Source organism: Acinonyx jubatus, chromosome D1 (assembly GCF_027475565.1).
Source record: "Acinonyx jubatus isolate Ajub_Pintada_27869175 chromosome D1, VMU_Ajub_asm_v1.0, whole genome shotgun sequence".
Classification (NCBI taxonomy): domain Eukaryota; kingdom Metazoa; phylum Chordata; class Mammalia; order Carnivora; family Felidae; genus Acinonyx; species Acinonyx jubatus.
This window is the reverse complement of record NC_069390.1, coordinates 36,737,375-36,763,700: the sequence shown is the minus strand read 5'-3', so window position 1 is coordinate 36,763,700 and position 26,326 is coordinate 36,737,375. Positions and strand designations below refer to the sequence as shown.

General features: G+C 37.4%; 1 protein-coding gene across 4 annotated transcripts in view; it reads left to right on the top strand.

Moving 5' to 3' along the window:
* The window catches only part of GAS2 (growth arrest specific 2), a 129,031-nt gene that overhangs the window by 58,516 nt on the left and 44,189 nt on the right, over positions 1–26,326 (top strand). For all 4 annotated transcript variants that reach the window (XM_053203374.1, XM_053203375.1, XM_027072978.2 and 1 more), the window contains 3 exons: positions 3,663–3,726; positions 13,588–13,729; positions 20,769–20,876. In XM_053203374.1, the coding sequence (XP_053059349.1) occupies positions 3,663–3,726; positions 13,588–13,729; positions 20,769–20,876 (314 nt within the window). The remainder of the gene's footprint in view (positions 1–3,662; positions 3,727–13,587; positions 13,730–20,768; positions 20,877–26,326) is intronic.

Here is a 26,326-nt window from a genome sequence, read left to right as displayed (position 1 = left end):
AATAGGGGAAGAATATTTGCTTTTACAATTAAACAAACATTGCCATAATTTGCATTTTCTCAAGACACCAGGTAAGGTTTTAGTCTTTATTTAGTTCACTGTCAAAACCACTATCATCGCCAGATGATTGTCATCATCCTTGAGTTTTGAGATATATTATTTATTGAGTCATTACTGTTTTGTGTTAAATTATGCACCTGTACAGCTTCATCTCATTCATTGCTTATTAGTCATCAGATACTGTTTTTTTTTGGGGGGGGGCGGTTGGCCATTATGAGCCAGTTATAATATGGCAATTAAAAAAGCCATTAATATGTGAGACAATAGCACAAGTGTGGTTTTGAAGCAATGTTTTCCTTTATAAAATATATTTCCAAGAAAACTGGGCAGTAAAATATTATCATTCTACTAGTTTTTCCTAAGAAATGATGCTGAAGAAGAGGTTCATTTGTCTTAAATTGTATAGGCTGAATCTGTTAAGGATATGAAGAATCATGCAGTTTCTTTTTAGTTTGCCAAAATTAATTTTCTGATGAGTCCATGGTAGATTCAACATCTGAGTTTGGGCATGCTAAACCTGTTTTAAATTGATTAGCTCCGTTGAGGAAGCAAAGAAGTACACAACAGTAATGTGTCTTTCCTTTAAATTTTTTTTTTATTGTTTATTTTTGAGAGAGAGAGAGACAGAGAGAGAGAGTGGGAGGGGCAGAGAGAAAGGGAGACACAGAATCCGAAGCAGGCTCCAGGGTCCGAGCTATGAGCACAGAGCCCGATGTGGGGCTTGAACTCACCAAGTGTGAGATCATGACCTGAGCCAAAGTCGGACGCTTAACCGACTGAGCCAGCCAGGTGCCCTAGTAAAGTGTCTTATATATCACATTGTCTTTCCTTTACTAGCCACATGACTGTTTTTTTCAGGATGAATTTTATTTTCCTTTAAGTGTATCTATCCCAGTGCTTACATAGTCCTCAAAATATGTATAATGAGTTGGTTAAGGAATCAGTATAGTTGGGTCAGGTATTATTTTTTATATCTGGGTGTTGACTGCACATTGACACAATTTGGTCAGTTCACTAGTAATTTATATATTTTGACACTATTTCCATTAAGAAACGCATGAGATTTTATCCACATCTCCTGGTGCGGTAGCCACTTGCTTCACACAGCTTTCACCGAAGATGAGGGTATTAACAGAGCCTTGAAAATCTTCCTCTCCTCAGTTTTTGTATATTCCTTTTTCCACTCAAAACTCCTGTTTATTATTTTGTTCTATGGACAGCGTATTTTTTTAAAGACTGAATCAGAAAGAATTGATTACCTAGACAGGAAGATTGATTTATTTGTTAGATTCTGCTTTCCAATGTTTGTTATTGTTCTCTTCTTGAAATTGATGCCTATGTGATATTACAGTCCATATGTTATATTGCACTGAAGTTGATTTAATATGTCAAAAGTTGTGATGTTTGTATCATTCCAGCCAGGGTCAAACAGTAGTGCATTTGAAATCGGAAGTAGTAAATATCCTTATTTTAAGATCTTTTAATTAGAAATAATTTTAGGTTTCTTGACTAAGGGAATTCACTGATGGTCAGCTAAAACTTATATGACCAAGAATTGAAATAGTCTATAATTGAGATTTTTCCATAATTCTGTCTTAAGGAGCATTGTTGGTGGGAATAGAATTTAATTTAAAAGCTTTAAAGGTGACATTTTATGACAAGATGACAAAATTGTGTCCGTCTAAAGCCAAGTGAAATTATATACGTTTGCAATCCAAGTAAATGTTCGTTTTATACTCATCACAAACAAATTCCACTCTGGCATCAGTGAACCAAATGTTGCCCCTACCATAATCTGTGGAGAGAAAGAATTAGATATTTAAATTAAAGGAATAGAATAATGCTGGGAAATAGAATTATAAAATTCTATGTTTAAGAATTAAAGCAAGATTACTTTCTTAAAATAGATCAATAAGCTATCAATAAGCCAGTATGTTCTTTTATCAGGATATTGTCTATGTAAAGACCATTCTCTAAGTCAATATATTTTTTTCAGTATCTGTTGACTTTATTAGGTGATATATATAATAATATTTTTAAAATTCTCTCATCTTTGTTTAAAAGAAAGCAATACAAGCAGGAAATACTCTTTTGGTAGACTCAACAAATGCAAGAGTGATTGGACAGCATTACTGAATGTGTCCAAAGCAATTAGTACAGCAAATTTTATTAAAACATGAGATTATATTAGAATTTGATCCAAACAGGGGCGCCTGGGTGGCTCAGTCGGTTAAGCGTCCGACTTCAGCCAGGTCACGATCTTGCGGTCCGTGAGTTCGAGCCCCGCGTCAGGCTCTGGGCTGATGGCTCGGAGCCTGGAGCCTGTTTCCGATTCTGTGTCTCCCTCTCTCTCTGCCCCTCCCCCGTTCATGCTCTGTCTCTCTCTGTCCCAAAATAAATAAAAAACGTTGAAAAAAAAATTAAAAAAAAAATTTGATCCAAACAAAGAACAGTCTTCTAATTTTCTCATTTTATGGGCAAAGCTGGCTGATAGTATATATATATACATATATATGTACATATATATGTATACATATATATATAGGTATGTATTTGCAAATCCATTCATTTGAAAGTATATCATTCTAAAGTACCATTTAACCAGACTTGATCAGGAAGGGACATCAAATTTCAGAATCTCACTTGATGTTATTGCTTGGCAGATAACAAAGGATAATTTTTCTTATATAATTTTTCTCCTTATTCATTGCATTATTTCTGCCCAAATCACTGGTGAAGATAGACTCAGGATTTTGCAAAGTCTAGTCTTTGCTCCACTGTCTTCTGTGTACTGTGTATTTTGGGAAAAAAAACTTTAAATCATTTTTGTAACGTTTATTTATTTTTTTTAATTATTTAAAATGTTTGTATTTGAGAGAGAGAGAGAGCAAGAAGGGGAGAGGCAGAGAGAAAGGGAGACACAGAATCTGAAGCAGGATCCAGGCTCTGAGCTGTCAGCACAGAGCCCAACACAGGTCTTGAACTCATGAACCATGAGATCGTGGCCTGAGCCGATGTCAGACAGTTAATCGACTGAGCCACCCAGGTGCCCCTGTAATGCTTATTTATTTATTTTGAGAGAGAGAAAGAGAGAGAGAGAGACAGAGAGAGAGAATCCCAGGCAGGCTTTGCGCTATCAGTGAAGAGCCCAATGCAGGGCTCGATCTCATGAACCGTGAGATCATGACCTGAGCTGAAATCAAGATTCGGATGCTTAACCTCCTGAGCCACTCAGTTGCCTCATGTACTATGTATTTTAAAATATCAACTATTTATATCATAATACAGCTACTTGTGTTTCCAATATTGACTTACTAATATTAACTAATAAAGCATTTTCCGGGGGAGATTTACTCAGGATGAGATTTCCTGAGACTCATGGCTTGGAGGAGGGATATTGGGCAGAGTTTTGAAAGGGCTTTAAGACTTTAGTAGAGCTAAGTGTATCATGGGATAGGATGGTTTCTGTGAATGTCAGAATGAAGACTAGCTCATTTACTGGAAGCATGAGAGAAGAGAGGTCATTGGCAAGCCTGTTCGCTATTGAGCTGCTTTACAATCCCTTCTATTGTAAAGGTGTCCGCCTCTGTCTTGTCTTTCAGTCCTCCACAAGCAACCCAGAGAAGTGTGTCTCTGTTTGCTAGAGCTTGGCCGGATTGCAGCCAGGTAGGTCAAACTGCTGCCACTATGTCAAGACATGGACCATCCTCAGCATCGAAGCAATTGAGAAGCTTGCTGGTTTTTCGTTGCTAATTTAACCTGGGTTTTGAGAAGCTACTTTTTCCAATATAATCCGTCCGAACAGCTCAAGAGCAGTTGTTCAAAATGAAGCATGCCACTGATATTCTTAGCACCATGATCTTGTTGAAGCCACTATGTCTGATAAGCATTTACTAAAAGCATATCCTCCCATCCAATACATTTTCTCTCAACTGACTGAGCCACCCGGGCACCTGTCAGCTCTTTTAGCTTCTACTTCTGAGTAGGGGGATAGTTTTTAAATTATTCTCCATATTTTGGTTAGAGACCGTCCTAGAATATTATCCTTCATAAGGGGAGAGATGTTTGGAATCCTTTTCTTCTAGGAAAAAAGGAGTAATTGTAAAAGTCATAATCCTAGCTAAGTAGGCAGAGAAAGGGACTTTATTACCTCAGCTAATCTGCTTTGGTTTCACGTCTTCTCTTTTATTATCTGGCAAATGACCAAATGGAACCTCTGACAGTTCTATGAAGCTCAAAGAATTAGAAATGAGGATACAAGTGGTTGAAGAAGTCTTGATTCAAAATAAAACTTAGGAATTGATTGGAAGATGTTGTTTTCATCTAGATCTGGGTATACTTTTAAGACAGAGATTAGATGAACCAATAAAGTGAGAGCTGGCTCTGGGTGAAAATTCTCAAAGAAATTTATAAAGAAAATCAAGGTAAAGAAAATACAAGGTGTGCACATCAGACTACAGCAGTGGGTAGAAAGCTTGCTGCCAGTGAATAGACCTATGTTTTGTTTTGTTTTGTTTTGTTTGATCCGATGGGAAACTAACCTGCAATCAGAAATAACTCCAAGTTCTGTAAAATGTGATAGCAACATAATCTCAAACAGTTGGACATCAGCTGTGAATTTTGACTTACCGCAATAAGTGGGTATGAGATAGATTTTTTCTTTTTTATTTAAAAAAATTTTTTTTAATGTTTATTTGGTTTTGAGACAGAGAGAGACAAAGCATGAACGGGGGAGGGTCAGAGAGAGGGAGACACAGAATCTGAAACAGGCTCCAGGCTCTGAGCTGTCAGCGCAGAGCCCGACGCGGGGCTCGAACTCACGGACCGCGAGACCATGACCTGAGCCGAAGTCGGCCGCTTAACCCACTGAGCCACCCAGGCGCCCCTTTTTTATTTTTAAAGAATTCAAAGTAAATCTGACTGAGGCTCCACTCAAAGTGAAAAAGTCAATTTGAGACATTTGGAGGTTTCCCTATTCTCTCCCACTCTGTTCCCAGATACTGTGTGAAGGCCTTGGGAGAGGGTCCCCTAGGCCTCTATCTCTCTACCACTAGGGCTTAGTTTGAGCTTGTAGTGTCCAGCTGTTTCCTGGAACCCCACTCCCCTACAGCACTGTCACCTTCTTGGTTTCTATGAAGGAGTAAGACCAAGCTATCAGTTGCTTCTAGGACTCTGCTAAACTACTCCTCCACCAGTCTTGGGGCTTCTGACCTGTAGGGCAAACAACCTTGAGTCAAAGGGCTACCAAGGACTCTACAGATGTCCCCTAAAAGGGGGGAAGTTAAATACCCAGGCAGGAGGAAAATACACCAAGTAAAATCTCAGTAAATGAGCAACTGTCCCTGAAATGGTAAAGTGAGAGAAACATGGATGGTCTAGAGTTCCTGCTTAATAGAAGGGTAGGCAGAACACTTTTTGTTCAGTTATTTATTTAAAAAAATTTTTTTAAGTTTATTTATTTGAGAGAGAGAGAGAGAGAGAGAGAGAGAGAGAGAGAGAGAGATACAGCACAGTGGGGGAGGGGCAGAGCGAGAGGGAGACACAGAATGTGAAGCAGGCTCCAGGCTCCGAGCTGTCAGCACAGAGCCTGACGTGGGGCCCCAACCCACGAGCTGTGAGATCATGACCTGAGCCGAAGTCGGACACCTAATTGGCTGAGCCACCCAGGCATCCTTCAGTTGTTTATTTTAATTATACTGCTAGAATATTCTACAATGCCAGATTCCATTTTGTTGCTTTCATAATCTAAATATATGAATGAAATAAGCATCATGGTTCTGAAAGCTGTGATATGGAGGTAAAGAGAAGGAGTTGCACCACCTGCAGAATTTGCTGTGAGTTGTCATTTTCCTCTTTAATTTGTGTTAGTTGCCTGTGTTTTGGGTTTGTTTTATTTTTTGTAATTACACTTTTTATGACCAGAACACTCTGATTAGGAATCCTGCTGAAGTAAACTTTCTATGACATGCTTCCCAATGACAAAATCCCTTTAGAAATCTCCATGTCTGGTGTAAATTGCCCCTTGCCATAGTATATAAAACAAATTAAAATTTTAATTTTAATGAAAGAGGATCAGAATGGCATGGTGAATTTCATAATGAAGGATCATGTCAAGTGTTATGGGTTTTTTTCCCCAAATCTTTCAAAATTGAGATTCTGGGTTGCTCCATTTTTTTCTTTCTTTCTTTCCTTTTTTTTTTTTTTTTTAAAGCACTTTATTGCATACGATTGGCAAAGAAAAAGCTGTACGTATTTAATGTATACAAGTTGATGAGTTTAGAGATAAGTATCCATCTTTGAAGCCTTCCTGCAGTCTATGCCATAAATCTAACCATCACCCCCCCCCCCCCAAATTTTCATCCTGCCATCAGCAGCAGCAGCATCTGTGATAGAAATGGGTGGCTGAATTTCTCATCGCACTATGACCATGTGAGCTGGTGAAAGCAGTAATTATTCACATTACAAAAAAATATTACTACTTTCACAAAGGAATTATCTAAGGATTAAGATAACCTTTATGTTACAATGCTTGATTTGTAAACATTGCTATTTTATTCACCTATTTAGGTGATGTGAAGTATTGCACACCTACACTGAAAACCAGAAATGTGTTGGGGTTATTCAGGGTGTTACTTTTGTTGTGTGCAGGATAAGGTAAAACAGTCGAATGCCGACTGGATAGATTGAATATTAAAATATAAATGTATAAACAGGGCGCCTGGGTGGCTCAGTCGATTAAGCATCTGACTTCTGCACAGGTCATGACCTCTGGTTTGTGAGTTTGAGCCCCACGTCGGGCTCTGTGCTGACAGCTCAGAGCCTGGAGCCTGCTACATATTCTGTGTCTTCCTCTCTCTCTCTGCCCTTCCCTTGCTTGTGCTCTGTCTGTCTCTCTCTCTCTCAAAAATAAATACAAACGTTAAAAAAATAAAAAAAAATAAATATAAATGTATGCACATTTTATCTGCACACATTTGAAGACCTTTTTATTTTTATTTTAATAGAAGGTCAGTTATGTTTTACAGTCAACAACCCAATAAACCCAAATCTCATTACCTAAGCCCTAAGTTGGAGCATATTAGTTAAAGGAAAAAAAAAGGAAAATTCATCTACGTGATCTAATTTTACTCCTAAGTTTTTCTGTAGACGTATTAAAACCCATGTCTACATCTTTATTTTGTGCTTCCTCCTCTCCCCACTTCTCCACAGAGGATTACATACATTATTGAGTTAAGGCAGATTTAGCCAAAACTGGCAGTTTTGCTCTTAAAAGTCAATACATGAATTTGCACACACAGTAGATGAGTTGTGACTCTAACAAAGTCTCTAGTACAATCTTGGGAGTTTGTGTGCATTTAAAAAAAAAATCACTGATAGATGATGCTTTTTTTTTTATATTTGATTGTGAACACTTACATCTTAAAATTACACAGATGTTATCTTAAAAGCATCAACATCACTTCAGATATGATTCTCAGGATGCTTCTGATTCTCTGCCATGTTCTTTTGCCTGGGAACACTCAGCTAAGCCCCATTGGAGCTGGGCTTCTCTGAGTTCTGAGATGGGAGAATGAGACCACTTGTTTTTGTTCTCATGGGTAAAATTTCCTTTTATTTTCAGCGAAATAGAGCTATCATCACTGGAGAGTGAAATCCCACTGCTAATATTTCAGAAACAAGTCAGTTTCTGAGTGTAAAATATGCATGTTTTTCTTTTGAAAAGTAAAACACTCAGCAAAAACAGGTCAATAAACACTGGAAGATCTTTATAATGACAATGCTTTGATATTCATTGCTGAAAAATGTTCCTGTAAATTCACCCTCTTACAGACTGAAGAGTTAAGATTAGCTTTATGCTAAAAGTGAACTTTTTTTTTATATTTTGGTTTGGGGCCATAATAATATCTTAGTGGAACTTTTTATATTTTTATTTTTGAGTACTTCCTTAATTTTGAACAAAATTTATGACCATTTGAAAGAAACATACTTGGTGAATATTTTCATTAGTCTCCTATTTCAATCCGTGGCCTAATTAAATTTTGCTTAAAGTAAATATACTCTTATACAAAATTTATTAATTAATGCATCCTAATTAAAGCACTTGACTCTGACTACTAAGAACATCACATGTGTTCATGTAGGTGAAATTTCCTTCCAAATGTAAATCTATCTTTAAATTACTTCCAAACAGAATAAAAATGGGCAAAACTGCAAGAACCTATAAACTAACTATCTGTTAACCAAAAACTTATTCATTTATCTCTAAACTTATCTGCCCTCAAAAGGGGGAGTTTTTAAAATGTCTCCCCCTTGGGGCGCCTGGGTGGCGCAGTCGGTTGAGCGTCCGACTTGAGCCAGGTCACGATCTCGCGGCCCGTGGGTTCGAGCCCCGCGTCAGGCTCTGGGCTGATGGCTCGGAGCCTGGAGCCTGTTTCCGATTCTGTGTCTCCCTCTCTCTCTGCCCCTCCCCCGTTCATGCTCTGTCTCTCTCTGTCCCAAAAATAAATAAAAAACGTTGAAAAAAAAAATTAAAAAAAATAAATAAAATGTCTCCCCCTAACTCTAGTGAAATAGGCCCCGGATGTCTTTTGTTTGAAAATTCTAGTCTAGTTAATAGTTTGAATGAATTCTCTCATTCAGGGCTCAGTTTGGAAGCTAAACCATGTCATCTAGACTAATCTCAAAAATTGTGTCATGTGCCAGAAAAATAAAAACACCATTCCTAGAACCTCTTGATAAAATCCTTAACCAGAAGAGCCTTCTCCTAGCCCTTTGCATTGTTTTTTCAATGAGACAAAACCAAATTCATTGCCCTTTCATTACTCACTCTAGTCTTCTATAACTGGAGTATACAGAAGATTTTTGTGCCTTCAACCTTCTTGCTATCTTTAGTTTGACCCTTATTCAGTGGGAAAGCAACAAACTCTCTTTTCCAAAACCCTAAAATCTAATAGCCAAAAAGGAATACGAAAGAGTGTAGATTTGTGAAAGCCTCACAAAGTAGAAATGTGAAGTGGTATAGAATTAATCATGGAAAGCAGAACGGAGCAGCCTTTTGGAGAGTAGAAAAAAAAAGACCTATTTGGTGACTAAGTTGGCTTGCAGGTGTGGGCCCCCAGCCCCAGGGGAATGTCATGATTTACAGCCTGTTGACATCTCCAGACAGACAGGAAGCCAATGAACCGTATTTAAGTGTGCATTTTGGGACTAGCTGACTCTACCTTAGGCAGCTTGAAGTATTTAAAAGCCAATATAAGCAGAGATTTGGAGCTTAGTGTTGATTTTCTATGTTCAGTGGCAGAGCTAATTTTCAACATTCCCAGATAAAGAAAAGCCTCCAGGGCAAGGTTTTCTACATAAGTCTTTGTTACCAACTTCATTCAAACTAAGTCTACTTTGTATCGGATATGGTGAAGGCTGTTGTTACTCTAGTAACATATTTTTTATTATTTTTCTTTGAAAAAAAGAGAGAGAGGGAGGGAGGGAGGGAGGAAAGGAAGAAAGGGAAAAGAGGAAGGGAGGAAGGAAGGAAGAAAGAGAGAGAAAGAAATGAAAGAAAGAGAAAGAAAGAAAGAAAGAAAGAAAGAAAGAAAGAAAGAAAGAAAGAAAGAAAGAAATTATGCAGCCTATTCCTGAAAGGTGGCCTGATTCCACCAACAATTACAAATGAAATCATATTTTCCAATTGGCTTAATTTGTACTTTGAAATATGATGCTTTTACTTATGACTGACTTTTAATTGGCTGCGAATTCTAGTGTGTTAAATTCCTCTAGCTTCACTGCCCGGTTTGTGTTATTCTCTTAAGAACATTAAAACATAACACAATTTTATGCCTTGATGGACTAAGAATTCAAAGAAATCCAGGGAGATTAAAAAGGGTGAGGTAGTAGCAAAGCTGAATTTATAACTTGCTGTGTGACACTCCAGCACTGAGATATTTTCTGCTGTTGAAACTGGTATAAAGAAAGCCTGTAATAAGTTCTTTTGTACAGATACAAACAATAGTAATAATATAAACAGTAGTGATAATACTACTTTACATCTTAGTATTCAGGCTGTTACATTATTTCATCTGGTGGTGTAATATATTTTTCAAAAGCTTTGCCCAAAGTACCTTAGTGCTGCAGTTTCCTAGTGGTACAACCTTTGATATGTCAATTACCAACACATTTTCAGAGGCTATGCCATGTATTAGACCCTGTACCGAGCATATAATGGATACTCCTTTAAAATTCCTTCTAACATTATTAAAACGCAGGAGTCAGAATTTCCATTTTCCATTGAACTTAAAAGGAGCCTCAGAAATAATGTACGTCAAGATGCCCAAAAGTGCTGGATACATTAAAGCTGGTCAGCAGTAGTTGTTTTTCCAGCATTCTCCCTCCCTCCCTGCACTGTTCCATAGGACCTCTAGGGCAGGCCATTTTCATTTCTACTTTCCTGATAGAAAACAGACTTCCAGAGGTTAAGTGACTTGCTAAATTTAAAGAATAGGTCAATGGCACAGTTAGCTCAAGTCTACCTCAGGGAAAAATGATACACAAATCTCCACGTGAGTGTTGTTGGTACTTGTCAACAGTAATGAGATGCTGGGTTGGGTTCAGTGTAATTAATGAAGTAGCAGAAAGGAAAAACAAAAGATGTATTTGGGTTGGTTTTGGACGGGGTTTTAAATCTGGAAAAACTTTTGGTAAATCATTTCTATGCACTTACTATTGACATGTTTTATTACAATGATAGGCAATTAAAGATCCAGAATAATGAAACCACATTCATATTTGGAACCCCAATCATTGTTATATGACACTATGGGGTTTTTATTTTCCATTCACATAGTAGCCATTGAGTACCTGCTGTGTGCCAAGATCTATGCCACCTCCTGGGGATGCTGTGAATCAGTCTGTGGGCTCCACTGTTACAGATTTGCAGGCTAGTGCATGCTGTCCTTATGTCCCATGAACTGAATAATATATGTAAAACATTAAAAATGCAGTAAATCGTGCCTAGGTCTTTTAGCTAATGATTTATGTAACTAAAAATTATTTTGTTCATTAGAGACATTTCCCCAAATGGCTATTGTTTGGTTGAGTTGTGGCAGCTTAAACTGTTTTGTACTAAATTCCAGGTTTTCAGCTTTCAAAGAGCCTCTGACACATCATACATCCTCAGCCTCTAAATTCTGAAAAAAATCAGATATTGAAATAAGAGCGTTGCAAATGGAACATCAAATAGCACCTTTATTACTGATAAGATCCATGTTGACAGGCATGCTCAGCATCTTTAACTGACCTCCAGAAGTTGGCCAATTTAACTACCTAATTACAAAGATGAGTCAGGGTGGAGTTTTCTTTAAAAAAAAATTTTTTTAATGTTTATTTATTTTTGAGAGAGAGACAGAGTGTGAGTGGGGGAGGAGCAGAGAGAGAGGGAGACACAGAATCCGAAGCAGGCTCCAGGCTCCGAGCTGTCAGCACAGAGCCCGACATGGGGTTCGAACTCATGAATCTCAAGATCATGACCTGAGCTGAAGTCGGACACTTACCGACTGAGCCACCCAAGTGCCCCAAGGTGGAGTTTTCCAATGGGGCCTTTTTGAAGGCAGCCTCTTCCCTAGAAAAAGGGGGAACTGAGTCAAGCATGCTCAGTTGATTCTTAGATTTTACAATTTGATAAATTCCTTCATCTTGATGGAGAAGAGTGAGTAATGAAAGAGAGAGGGCAGGAATTAAACTAACTGAACACCCTCAACAGAACAAAACATCAAGAGTGGAGAAATCGCTTCCTTTACAAGTATGTACTGAACACATGTGATGATGTTAGTTTAAGTAACAAGCTGTTAGAACAGGACAATAATCTAAGCTTTTGCATTTAATGATCTTTTTAATATACTTTTCATACTAAAGTAGTAGACATACCTTCTACATAGTCTCTCTATATAGATTATTTACTTTGTAGGTTATTAGTAACCAGTTTTTAATATTTCCAAGGGACTTTTTCCTCTTCTTTCTTTCTTTTTTTCTCTCCTTTTTTCCCCCTCTCCTTTCCTCTCCATGTAATCACCTGATTCAAATCTCAGAGAAAAAGAGGCTCAGCCCTGCACTCAAAAAATTTGGATTTTCTTGTCTTGCTCCTAGCTAGTTCTGTACCCTGTCTGGATTGTTATTCTGTAAAAATGTAAGAGTATAACTAGATGATCCCAAAGGTCCTTCACAACTCCCAAATTCTGGAATTATCTTTGGTCTTCTCCACCTAAATAAACTGATATGCATCTAAGAAACCAAACCAATTTTAAATTTAGCCTAAGAAAAATATAATTATGGGAGATAAGAATGCTGATAACAACTACATCTCTGTTTTCCTTGAACTCCTATGGCACTGATAATTTATAACACAGAATTTTTAATATATTATTATTCTAAATTGCTACTCTATTTCCTCCCTATTCATTTTCTTTCACCATACCCCTATATATGCCTTCATTATGTTGTTTTTAATTTTTTTTTGCTTATTTATTTATTTTGAGAGACATTTATTTTGAGAGACAGCACAAGTGAGGGAGGGGCAGGGAGAGAGGGAGACAGAGAATCCCAAGCAGGCTCCACACTGTTAGCACAGAGCCTGATACAGGGCTCCATCCCATGCCTGTGAGATCATGACCTGAGCCAAAACCAAGAGTCAGACGCTTAGCTGACTGAGCCCCCCAGGTGCCCCTGTTTTTTAAATTTTATTAAATATTACTTTGTTTTATTTTTGAGAGAGAGAGAACCAGAGAGCCAGAGAGAGACAGAGCATGAGCGGGGGAGGGGCAGAGAGAGGGAGACACAGAATGTGAAGCAGGCTCCAGGCTCTGAGCTGTCAGCACAGAGCCCGATACTGGGCTCGAACTCATGAACCACGAGATTATGACCTGAGCCGAAGTCAGATGCTTAACCAAATGAGCCACCCAAGTGCTCCTCCTTGTGTTGTTTTTAAGAGTATCACATATGACACAGTATAACCCATAGTACATTGTTCTGGGCTCATAGGAGTTGTACAATTAGCAGCGAATAAGGATGTTTACCTTGGGGATTGCTATTTTTGTCTTTAACAAGTTTGTGTTCAGAATAGAAATTCAGTTATAACATTAATCTCAAAGCTAGTAAATCTAAAAGCTGAAGACTAAACTTTACATGCTAATTCATGTTATTGCCTCAATATATTACATGGGGTATTTTTATTCTTAATATGTCAGATGTCTATTAGTGTGTGTGTATACATATCTAAACATAAGTGTGTATGTGTGTGTATCTTTATTTACAGACCCATATCTTCAAAACACACATCTATAGATACATATATCTAAATCAGATATGTGTGTTTTTTCCTGCTTTAAAGGATGCCAATTTAAGAACTTACCATTTCAATGCCAGAGAAAGTTAGTTTTAAAGTCAGCAATTTGGTCCTATGCAGTTCATGATCAAACGTAACATATGGCAAGTCTATCTTTATAAGTTATGCATGTGTATTGATCTGGTGTCTTTTAAAAGGTATGGTGTGGAACCTCCTGGTTTGATAAAATTGGAAAAAGAGATTGAACAAGAAGAAACACTTTCTGCCCCTTCTCCTTCACCTTCTCCTTCATCAAAGTCTTCTGGAAAAAAGAGTACGGGGAACTTACTGGATGATGCAGTAAGTAGAATTGGTTGGACTTCTTACTAGCACTTTGTCTTTTTTGAACTTCAGAACTCATTCTGTATAATTTCTTATCAGTCTAACCTTTGAAATTCATTTTGAAATCCTATGAAAAAGTTTGTAGTCCTACAACAGTTGAAGTAGCTAATCTGTGATTCAAAACTGAGCCAGTCATTTGCAATAAAGTATCACTTAATTCTACTGAGCAGTATCTAAAATTTTAGGCTAATTAAGTTGGCTTCCTAAAAGTTACCTTTACAAACAGTTCAACCTTGATAGTTTTGGTTCACGGTTCTTCATTTCACAGATAAGGAGCCTGAGGCATGAGATCTTGAGGTTTGTTAAAGAAGAGAACACAAACATACCACAGGGAACATAATGGCCCTTTGGTGCCTGCCTGCTAAGGGTCAGGATCCGTCATTGTTTTTCAAGTGCTGTTGTTATCAGAGGATACGTTTCTTGTTGAAGAAGCTGAAACTTTGGGGTTGAATCACCTGCTGAGGGGAGAGGAGCTTAGATCCCAACCCGGTTTTGCGAACTATCTGGGGTCCCCACCGTTCTACTTAGCAAAGTCCCAGAGTCACAGTCTTTGGCAGATTAGGGAATAGTTTCATTATACCCTCATAATCACACAAAACAGATTCTGGGAGTAACAGCAAACTGGATGAATTAAAATGCTCTGGCTACCTCTGTTGTCTGTTAAAAGTAGCTTTTGGTTATACGAAGTGTGTTTGATGATGTGCAAGCATTCATCTCCCAGCACATCTAATTTGAGTGCAAATCTAAAAAGTACTGATGCAACTTTTCAAAAAACTGGTTACCTTAGGGATGTGAGACTGAAGTATGTCTCCGACATGGGCAAAATCCTTAGAAACTAGCAACAACCATAACACCAGTTATGTGGGCTAGGCAGGACTGCAAAGCAGTGCTGGCCCATAGCTTGGTTTCCTTCTCTAGGGTCTGAGCTGCAAAGAGCTGGGAAAATGGCTGACTGACACTATAGGCTGCAGACACATTGCCTCATCTTTTGCTTTTCCCCATGTGACACAATGGCCTATATTGCAGATTCAGATAAGCAGAAGTGCAACAGTTTGACAGATTGAGAATTTCCATTTCCAAGGGCAACAAGCTTCACCTTAGCTTGTCAGGGTATCTTAGCCAATACCAATTTAATTGAGTTTTCTTTTGTTCAATCCACTCAGGAATTAAAGACTAAGCAGGGCATGTTAATACAATGCCATCTAAAAGGATTTTATAACCACAGGACTGTTTTTAGGTTTGGTCACATGCCTTGCTTGCTTCTCATAATTCTCATTTTTATTAGAAATAAAGGAAATTAAATAAAATATTGTATTAATAGTAGATAATGGTGTGTTATTTATAAAATGATGAGAACATTTTTTTTTCCTTTCCTAGCTATACTTCTTGGATTCAACTTATTTTAGAATAAGATGTTCCTTTAGTCTTTCTTATAAAGTGTTTCTCTGGGGCTATTGCACTTGATTTTTTTTTTCCCTTTTTGTCTTAGCTGTGACCTCTGTTGACTTTCTCCAGTGCGTTATATGTAGAGTTCTGGCCAAGTCAATGCTTAGACTTTTAATGAGTAAATTTCTGAACCAAATGAATTTTTTTTTAGTTCTCAAATTATGAGACCACTTTCTGGTGTTTGATACTGTTTTCTGTTCTTATAATTTTCTCCCCTGAATATTATTGCTACCAGAATGATTAGCAAAAAATGCAACTCAGACTTGATTAAAATTATATAGGGGTTCCCTGTGACATTCCAAGGTAATGCCCAAACTCATTTATATGCTACGTGAGCCCTCCATGTTCTGGCCCATTTTGTCTTTCCTTGACTTTTTATCCTCCGGACTTATTCTTGCATTCTGATATATCCATTGTAAGCATGTCTGCTAATCCCAAATTTCTAAGGAAATTTTACATTCTGTGTTTTTCCTCACTTGCTTTCCTCACCAGAATTCTGCTTACTCACCCTTTGAATGTTCATTTAAGTACTCTTTCATCTTTTAAAATTCAGTTTGCACAGCCTCCTGTAAACTTTGTTGGCATCTCTTATCCCAGGCAAAATGGACAAATTAGTCCTTGATGCCCCCAAAGTTTTGTGTATATTTAATGAGGGATGTGCCTTATTGGGCATAAATGCCCATTCTTCTCTGGGTGTAATTCTCGTTCTCAGTGACAGGACCATATTTTATTCATCTCTATCACACTGGATAAATTAACAACGTAAGTAAAAAATGTTTAAAAAAGCTTCTGCCTTTTTTCTATTTATGAAGAAAAGCCATGTGTTCTGGGGATATGTGTACTACTCAACCGTGCTGTAGCTTTGCAGAGGGTGGAGACATTGCCACTTGAAGCCATTTACATGAACCTGGGAGAAGTAGCCAGAAAGGGTCCATTTTTTTCACCAGCTTGTCCAGTGTGTGATCATCCTCATCTTGAGGAGGAGAACAATGACAGGAGGGAGAAGGTGGTGCAATAAGTATGAAAGGGACTTTTGAAAAGTTTTGCCAATATTCCAGCTGAGTAGAATGAGATGGGCACTGTCTTTAAGATGGCCAGATTGTCACTCTGTGGTGGTTCTCTCTACTCCAGGCTCTGCTCACTCCACTGCAAACAAAGAAGGGGATTTCAGAAGAGCTTTAAACACCCTTTAACATTTACCAAATGGAGTTTGGGAACATAACCATCTATTTAGTTAAGGGGTTTTAACTGAATGTAGGAAATGTGTAAAGTGGATATTTCTGTATTGTTGCCAGCTAGAATACTATGTTTTAAAAGTCTTTAAACCAGCCTTTCTCAAATAATGTTTAATCAAACACACTGCCAGATGCCCCATGGGGAAAACAATTCTATGGTTATGTTAGTTTGAGAAATGCAGCTTACTACAGTCCCTATCTGGAGTTTGGCAGTGCTCTTTGGCATGTCAAAGGCAGTAGTGAGTTCTATAATACGGTCTTGTTTAATCTGGAATTTTCCAAACTTATTTGGCCACAGGAGTCTCTTACAGTCTCCTTCATGCTACATTGGGGAAATTGCGTTGAAATATTCACATTCTGCTTAAGTGATAGTTTCTCATTGGCGTATTTTATTTCAGGGACAGTGGAACAAAGACAAAAAATAATCTGAGATTCACTAATGGTTTAAATCCGAGCTTCATATGTCAAATAGATAGAGTTCCTATGGCAACTGCTTCACTGTATGTAAGGCATATATAGCCATTGGGGAGTTGAAAGTCATGAACTGCAGAATGCACTGTAGAATAAGGTATAAGATAGAAATTGCTTGCAAAGTCCCTGTGTTTATTTAATAATATTGGCTATTTTTACTCTGGAAAAGTTATTATTTTACTAAAAAAAAAGGAAAGGAAGGAGAAGAAAGACGGGGAGCAAAAGAAGAAAAAAGCGGGGAGAGGGAAGAGAAAAGAGTAAAGAAAAAGAAAGAGAAGCTGACCTGTGCTAAGATATCATATTCCAATGAACAGTTCCAGCAATAACTGCCAGTTTGAAACTTTCAATGTTTCCTCACATTTCTTTTGAGAAATTGTGGAAAATTGAAAAAAAAAATTGGTGACCTTTATGCAGATAATCCGTGCCACCTTCTTTAATCAAGATATCATCAGAGAAACACAGTGGAGTCCATTCAGATGAATATATTCTCCAGATGTCCTGATAGAGGGAATCAGCTGTGATAAAACAGTGGGGTTAGGTTGAGTTCTCTGTTTGCCTTCCCTCATGGTGAGCGCATTCCCACACAATGAATTGAATACAGTTCTAAGAAACCATTCTTACTTTCTTCCTCTTCTCCATCAACTTCCTCAGTCTGGGGATGAGAGATAGTATAATTCTGAGTAATCAGGCTCCTCTTGAAATCCTATTTCAGCAGAAAATTGGCTGGGTTCCTGGCCAAAAACAGAACACCTGCCAGACTGACTTATCCCAAGGTAATATTAGAAGCACAGATGTCATCAGTAACTGTTGACTTAACAATATATTTCCACTACCCACAGTCTGGCCTTGTCTCTTCCATTTCTGCCTCCACCCCTCACACAACTACAAAAAAGCCCTTGGTTTTAAAAAAACCAGTCCATTTTCAAAGCTAGGAAGGCATTGGAGAAGGGCAGGTCACTTGAGAAAATGTTCCTTGTGTTTTACTTCATTTCATCCCAATAGTTTCTTTGTTTTGTATAAGAACATTTCAAGGCGGAAATACTTTCCATATATAATTGTGATTGTATTGTCTTAGCAGAGGAACCACTTGGACACCAGTCTACTGTTTTGTCCAGTTACTATGTGGCAGTGAAGCTGTGCCAAGTATGGCTCTCCTAAAGTTTGGGCCATGTGTTTTTACAATGCTCACTGCCTGATTTTCTTCTGGATGGCCAAAGTCCTTCTCCCTCCCTCCCTTCTTTTCATCTCTCCCTTCTTTCCTTCCTTCCTTTCTTACGGAAGCCCTTATTGGGGTGAAAAGTTATGGTATGAATTAGCAGTGGTATAAATTCAACATAATTTATATATAGTTGTACTATGTATACATCTTTATTTTAAACACATTTTAAGAAACATGTATAGAAAGAGATACACATAGAGGGACTCTGAAAACAGCCTACGTTCATTGACACCTCCATACCCCAGAATGTGGTTCCTCATTATGGAAGGGAATGACACTTGTATTACCCAATTTTTGTACTTCTTGTTCGATAATTTCCATCTTGTTCAAGAATATCCCTTCAAAAAAAATCCCTAGGGGCAGAATTCTCTTAATACTGGGGTGGGTGGGTGTATATAGCTGTGAGCCAAGTTTTATACAGTACAAAAAATTCATAACTCAAAGACATGGGCCCAATCACTAACTTAATGATTGTTAGGTAGCTTCCTCATTTTTCAGTGAAAACCATTTCTACTATTCTTTGAATCCAGTCTTGATTTATTGCATTAATTTCCACCTGTGTCCTATATAGGTACATGTCTTATTTACCATTCATTTATTATTCAATATGCATTTATTGAACACATATTCCATTAAGGCATCATGCTTTATTTCAAGAAGTTAAAACTGTAATGAGATATTATCTTAACCCAATGTAACTCACAATCAAGCAAAGAGACATTAAGGTTAACCAATAACTGAGACACAATTTGCTATGGTAAAAATAAGTACCAAGAGTTATAGGTTTGTATGTTGGTAACATCAGGGATTCTGGAGGGGGCTGATGAAAACATACATCCTGAGGTTGATTCTCTTTCCCTCAGCAATAGTGTTAATTCTTTATAGGTCTTCACTGAGGCATATTGTATAGTTCTTAAGGTAAGTTTTGCTTCAGGATTCCTCCACCCTTTCTAGTTTTCCCTCTAGTGTCTTATGCTTCCATTCTTTCTAAAGCCTCTCTTATTCTAGGGAAACCAAGCTGTTTGAGTCCTTCACACCAACATGCACGTGTGTTCGTGTGTCACTCTTCCCGTGGTTTTTACCTAGTGGAAGGCTGATTAAAGTCAGACATTGAGTTGAGGGACTATTTGAGTTTCTTTAATGAAAAAACTCCTGGGGCACCTCTGTGGCTCAGTCGGTTAGGTGTCTGACTCTTGGTTTTGGCTCAGGTCATGATCTCATAGTTCTTGAGTTCAACCCTTGCATTGGGCTCTGTACTGTCAGTGCAGAGCCTGCTTGGGATTTTCTCTCTCTCCCTCTCTCTCTGACCCTCCCTTGCTTGTACTCTTTCTCTCTCAAAATAAATAAATGTAAAATGACAAAGCTCCAGGAACCGTATCTTTGTGGTAGAAAGAATTTGGGTGAGGGGAGCCCGAGTGAATTCCTTTAGGATCTAAATTTGTTCTATCTAGCTTCTCAAATGCAGGCGGCACATGGCAGCCTTTCTTTTCTTTCTTCCATGGTGACCTTGGCTCAAAACACAGGAAATTATTGTTCTGGTTTGTTTGTTCGGTTGGTTAGTTGGAGAGAGGACAGTTATGAGATACAGCATGGCATCTTCCCAGTCAAGGAAAACATAAGTATAAACTTGTTCCTAAAATCTTGGACTATCCAGGGGCACCTGCGTGGCTCAGTTGGTTAAGCTTTGGCTCAGGTGATGATCTCACAGTTCGTGAGTTCGAGCCCCGCATTGGGCTCTGTGCAGACAGCTCAGAGCCTGAAGCCTGCTTCACATTGTGTGTCTTCCTCTCTCTCTGCCCCTCCCCTGCTCATGCTGTCTCTCTCTCTCAAAAATAAACATTAACAAAAATTTTTTTTTAAATCATGGACTATCCATTATCGTCTAAGAGCCACAACTGTTTATAAGTGTTGTGTGCATATCACTTAGATTATGTATTTTTTAAAGAGTAGCGAGATAGAGAAAATAGAGATGGACTCCGATATTCAGACATGAATTCTATAACATGGAAATTGTAAGATACTGCCACACAAATAGGTTTTGGTAGGTGAGGTTTACTGAGGTGGAGTGAATTTCTGGGTGACTCTGGGTGAAATAGAGACAACTTCCTAAAGGAAATCTTAGAGTTCAAAATGATATGAAACAATGGGTTCATTTTTTAAAAATAATAATTTAATTCTCATCTATTTTTAAAATGGTAAAATTAATATCATCACAATTATAGTAAGGAAATTTTACTCTGTTAGCATACATTCTGTTCTAGCTTTCAATCTGTTTATCTTGGCAACCGGATGTACACTATCTTTTTAATTCTCCCCAGTGAGAACCTTACTCATTATTCCTCCACTGCCAAGGGATTTGCTCATCATTATCCTCCAGCATCATTATTATTGTCATCATCCAACTTATGCCTTAGTGCAGTTATTTGGCCTTCAGAAAATGCCTTCAGGGCCTGACTTTTACATAGTTAGGGTGTAATGTGATATTTCTGTGCTTATATCATGTCCATAGTTTAATATAGAACAAATTTGAAAACATTAATGGTCCAGGGCCTTTGAACCCATGGAACAAATCAATCTAAATGGAACCTGATTAAGGAAAATGAACTTGCTTGCTTTTCTCTTTCAGGTGAAGCGAATTTCTGAAGACCCTCCTTGCAAATGCCCAAACAAATTCTGTGTGGAGAGGCTCTCCCAAGGAAGATACCGAGTGGGAGAAAAGATCCTCTTCATTAGGGTAAAGTTTTACTTTTTACTTGGTATCTTGTCCTTTATGAGAATATTCAGGGCTGGAGTTGGTGGTTATAGGGGAAATATGACCTGTAACTAAGCAAGAACTTCCCTTATGGTGTTTACAGTTGGATTGGAAGATACCAGGTATGAACATGTTTTTAAATGTATTATACATAATTACTACTGAGGGCTAAATAAATAGAACTATCTTTCTCTTTTTACATAGATACAAACACACACACCAAACAAATCATAGAGATCGAGTAGAATGAGAAAAAGAAAAATCAAATTCCTTTTCTGTTTACACATTTAGTTTCAAAGGAACTAACCCCACCACCACCACTATCCACCGACCTCTGCCTCCCATCCCCATGGGAAACAGAAATAGTGTTCTGTCCTAGTCTTCCATATTCCAAGTTTAGAACATGATCATCCTATTGGTTCTGGTAACTTTCAAATGATTTGAACATGATTTGGGTTCAGAAGTTTGGGTAATGAACCAGAGCGAGAAGAATGAAAGCTCATTCCAATGGCATGGTTAAATAGTGACCGCCATTTCTCACTTAGTGTTCTGGGTTAGAATAAAGAAACGTGGATGTGTGCCAATGAATGTTCTGGTGGTCTCTGTCCGTTTTACAATCATTTACAATCATTAATGTCCATTTTACTAATGAAAAATCTGACTAGATACCACAAGAGGTTTTAGGCTGTTACTAGGGGCTCAAAGTAACATTTCATGCCTTTCATTTGATCTGTTTTGTCAATAATCAAAATCATTTAATCTCAAAATAAGTTTGTGACTTTTCCTAAGACCAAGATTCTTCTTTTCAAAAACGAGAAGATGAAAATATAGTACTGACCTATACCTAGAAATCTGCAATTCATAAGTATTTTTCTACCATATTTTTTAGTCGTTTCCTAAAGAACAGAGGTTATGATTCAGAGGAACTGTATTCTCTCATATGAATAAGTTGAAGTATCTTGCTTGTTATTCTGTTTTGTAGAGCAGAATGAATGTGTACATCAAGTACCATCAATGAAAATGCCTAACAATACTCAAAGTCAGTGATGACCCAGTAGTAATTTTGTCACTGTAAAGTTTTCTTAATTTCAACTTTTGACTGAAAATTATTCACGTGAGAATTTTTTAAGGCTCTACAGCATATAATTAGAAGAAAAGTTTAATCATAATTCATCCTCAAAAATAATGTCAATCATTTTGTATTTTAATCTAATTTTAGAGCCATGTTATTGATTTTTTAAAAAACTTCCAGCTAATAATTGCTATTTTGCTTTGTAATGGCAATGAAAAAAATATACTGATATGTGACCGTTAGAGGTTTGAGAACAAATCTGCAAGAATGTCCTCGCCCAGATAGACAGTTGCCTTAGTAATTGCTTATTGTTCTCTAATTCCTTATTACAAAGATTACATACATGTTTATTTTTGCCAAGCTGCCTTCTTTTGCTTTAGTACATTAAAAAATAAGGATTTAGCAAATGTGTTTACATTTGACTAGGTTGATCTTTCTCAATTGAAACTCATGCTTCTTGAGAACATTAGGCCTTAGTGCCTGGAATCAAAACATAGGGCTTCATTTATTTAGAAATGTTAACAAACACATGATCAGTAAATTAGATGCTTTTCCCTATAATGTAACCCAATATCTTTAGGCAAAAATATATATCACATATGTCTATTTCTGTCTGGTCTTCCATATTGAGTCAGTGGTCTGAGAATTTAATACCCACGTTTATAAATAACCTGAGTTTATATCATATTGGACAGATAGGGTATTTTTTGATGCTCTGTTTTTGTGTTCAGAAAATGGTTTCCTTTCAAGTGAAATCTTTTCATGGCTTGTTTCTAGAGGTATTGAGATTTGCTTTACTGAAAACAGTTGCCTCCAAGTCCTGAGTGATAGTGTTTGAATTTAATGTCAGTTAACAAAGCAGAACATATCGCACACATTCAGTTTCATGCTTTTGATGTTCCAAGCGCACTAAGAGGGTTAACTGGGATATGGTCATTCCCTGACTGGCCCCGCAAGTTAGGGCATCACTCAGCTATGACAAGTGCTGTAGAACAGTGTTATAATGACCCGTAGTCCTCCCCTTTCTCTTTTTGCAACGTCCACAGGTAATTTATACTGTTTTTTTTTTTTACAACAGATTTCACTTTAAAATTGGTCCATTTTTTTTTCAAATCCTTTTAAAAGGAAACTTACTATCATTGCATAAATTGGAAACTAAAACTGTTTGCCAAAAAAGGAAATTATATTAATACGTATTCGTTGAAATTCTTATCCCTCAGCTTGCTAGGAGTCTATTCTCCACCCCACCCCCACCATGGAGTAAGTTGATTTTAAAAACACCCCTCTCCTTGTCTCTGCTTTCCCTTTACCTCCCATTCTGTTGTGTCTAGGAGCTGAAATTTCACATGAAGACTATATCCACCTTTCATTATATGCTGTCTCCCTATTTCTTCTTCTACACTGAATTCACGAGCTAAAAAAGTCTCATTGATGTGTATGCACTTTGGCTAATACTTTTTGATTTGTGGCGCAGACCATATTTAATTGATTGTCATTTTGCACTCACTTATTGTAAGGAGCTGACAGTTACTACTCAAAATGCCTAGGGTATTGGTTTTCAAATGATCAATTGGTTGTTGCTGCTAACATCTTAACTTTAAGTTGCTCTGAACACCAGGATTAAGTACTAAGTGCCTAGAGTCAAAATCTCAAACACACTAGGGGGGGATTGCCTCCCTGTCCCTGAATTGCAGTTCTGTGGTTTTTATTTTTGCACTTTTAACATGGGCATATTTTAAACTTTGCCGTATCTCTTTTGAGGCTGCAAGGTATGGTCATATTTACTACATTATAAGTCAATACATTTATGCATATTATTATGTAACATGTACAAACGGTGAAATATACATGGTATATTATCATTTATCCCCTAGTGTTCTGTCCATCCTGAGAACAGCAGTATTTTCATATGGCCATAGTGAACTTGTCCATCCGAAGAGCAATTTAGAGTCATTTAGGTCTGTTAAGACTGTTGACTTAGCATTTACTTAAAGGTAATACAATTGCCAAAACACAGACTTTCTACCCCTTAGAAAGTCATAAATACAAGATTCTCTGAATAAGTCTGTACCTCGTACATTTACTCTTGATCTACGCTTCTCAACATAAGCCAGAGTTAACAAGTTCATTGCTAACTGATTTCAAGGTTTGTTGACAACACCCAATCACCTTACCTACGTATGGTTTTATGATTATTATGTATATGAACGCAACTTCTCCTTATACATTCAAAAAGATATAATAAGAAAAGATCAGAATGAAAAATACAAGAATGTTTGCAGATTAGAGAGAAAGAGCCCAGAAGACATTTTTGGCAGATGTTGTCTTTGCTAAGCATATGTCTTATCTGTGAGTTTCTAGAAAGCAAGGTATGAATAACTACTTTGCATATCTGGCTATGCATGTGTACTTATGTACACACATCTGTATGCTTATGTGGGCATGTTTGTTTATACACATATATATCTTCATTTAAGGTTGAGAGACTAATGTCTACCCAAATATAAAGAATGTCTGAGATTTTTGACTGTGTCTTTTAGGCAAGCATGCAAGTAGTCCCCTAACAAAGTCACGATGCTCTTGTTTCTAAATGTAAAAACAATTTCTTGAAGCCAGATTTTTGCCTTACATCTTCCAGTGGGTGACATTGTTTTTGAACTATCTGGTGGACAAGCAAGCTAAGTGCTTTCTTTCCTCCGAGGTATTTCAGTTATGTTTCACTGACTTGAAATTGGACAATGATGCCAAAAAGCTCCTTGTTGACTTCTGTGGTGGCAGATGTTTGGATGTTACCATTTGGCCATGCTATGTATCTCTGGAATATAAATACATGGATCTGAGGCCTAAAGTTGTGATTTTGAGGATGAGAAACATGCGCATTTTCCAGTGTTTTCGTTCATTCAGTTACTTGGTTTCTACACAGGCTTCCAGTATCAAGAAGTCAGGTGCCAATATACATCTGTATAAGCTTGTAGGAAGGGTTTTTGCGAAATATTTCTTAGATGCCATGAAAATGTACTATTCGATTTGTCAGTCCCAATTCAATGATGATAATATTCTATATAAATGATAGTAACTTTTAAAGTGATCTCCCTGCGGGGTGCATGGTTGACTCAGTCAGTAGAGCATGCAACTCTTGATCTTGGAGTCATGAGTTCAAGCCCCATGTTGAGCATAGAGCTTGTTTTTTTTTAAAAAAAAGAAAGACTACACTAAAAAAAAAAAAAAAAGTGATGTCCCAGATAAGCAGCATTGGCATCATCTAGAAAGTTGGTGGAATCGCAAATTCTTGGGCCTCACCTGGGGTGGCAGCTAGCCATCTGTTTGAACAAGCCCTCCGGGTAATTCTGATGTGTGCTGAAACTTGAAACCTCTAATCTAAAGGAAAGAAACCACTACGTGAAGGAAGAGATTTGTTGTACAACAACACAATTAGAAATAATTTGCATGTCTGATGATGGAAAAATATAACCATTCAGATACTAGAAATGATCATTTTGGAAACTTTTGTGTATCATTGTGGGGAAATACTGAAGATACAATGTTAAGTAGAAAAAAATCCAGATTTTGAAACCGTACTCACATAAATACTTATATAAATATCTCTATATTATATACATAATATAGAAATTATATATAATTCTGATTAAGACTTGAAGAGAAGAGAAATAATTCAAAAGTTTTTAATTGTTGAGGGCATAGAATTATGAGTGAGCTTCTTTGTTGTTGTTCTGCATTTATTTCCGATGATGACATTAAAAATTTGAACTCTTTAGAAGAAGAAAAATCAGCAACCTGATACCGTTGCAAATTTGAGAATAACTAAAGAGACTTGTAAAAGGCATCAGGTTAATTAGCTGACTGCTCATTTTTCTGGTCACTGGCTAAGCTTCCCATCTTCTGAAAAAGGGTACAGAGGTTTATTGGAATCGTGGTGTTATTTAGATGAGGGAGGACTTCACATTTTGCTGTATACTTGCAGCATATTGTTTCCTTGGATGAAACTCTCACCTTTTATTCACTTCCTTTACTATTTTATATCTCCATTTGGAAAACCGGCTCAGATCGTTTTGGGTTGGCACTAGCAAACATGCAAACATCTGAATAATGTCCCTTCTCGTTGCAGATGCCATCATTGAGCCATACACTCAGTTTTCTCTCTCTTAGTCATTAAAGCTTTAATCATTTGATACCCCTTTCCTTTTAAGGCTCAACTTTCAGTGACATGCAAATGGTCCAATATGATAAACTGATCTCTGCCAATGTATGAAATAGGCGTAAATGGTTCTAATGAGTAGAACATCCCTGGGATAAGATCTTTACACCACATAGTTGCTCTAATGTCCTGGTTGTAGGAATC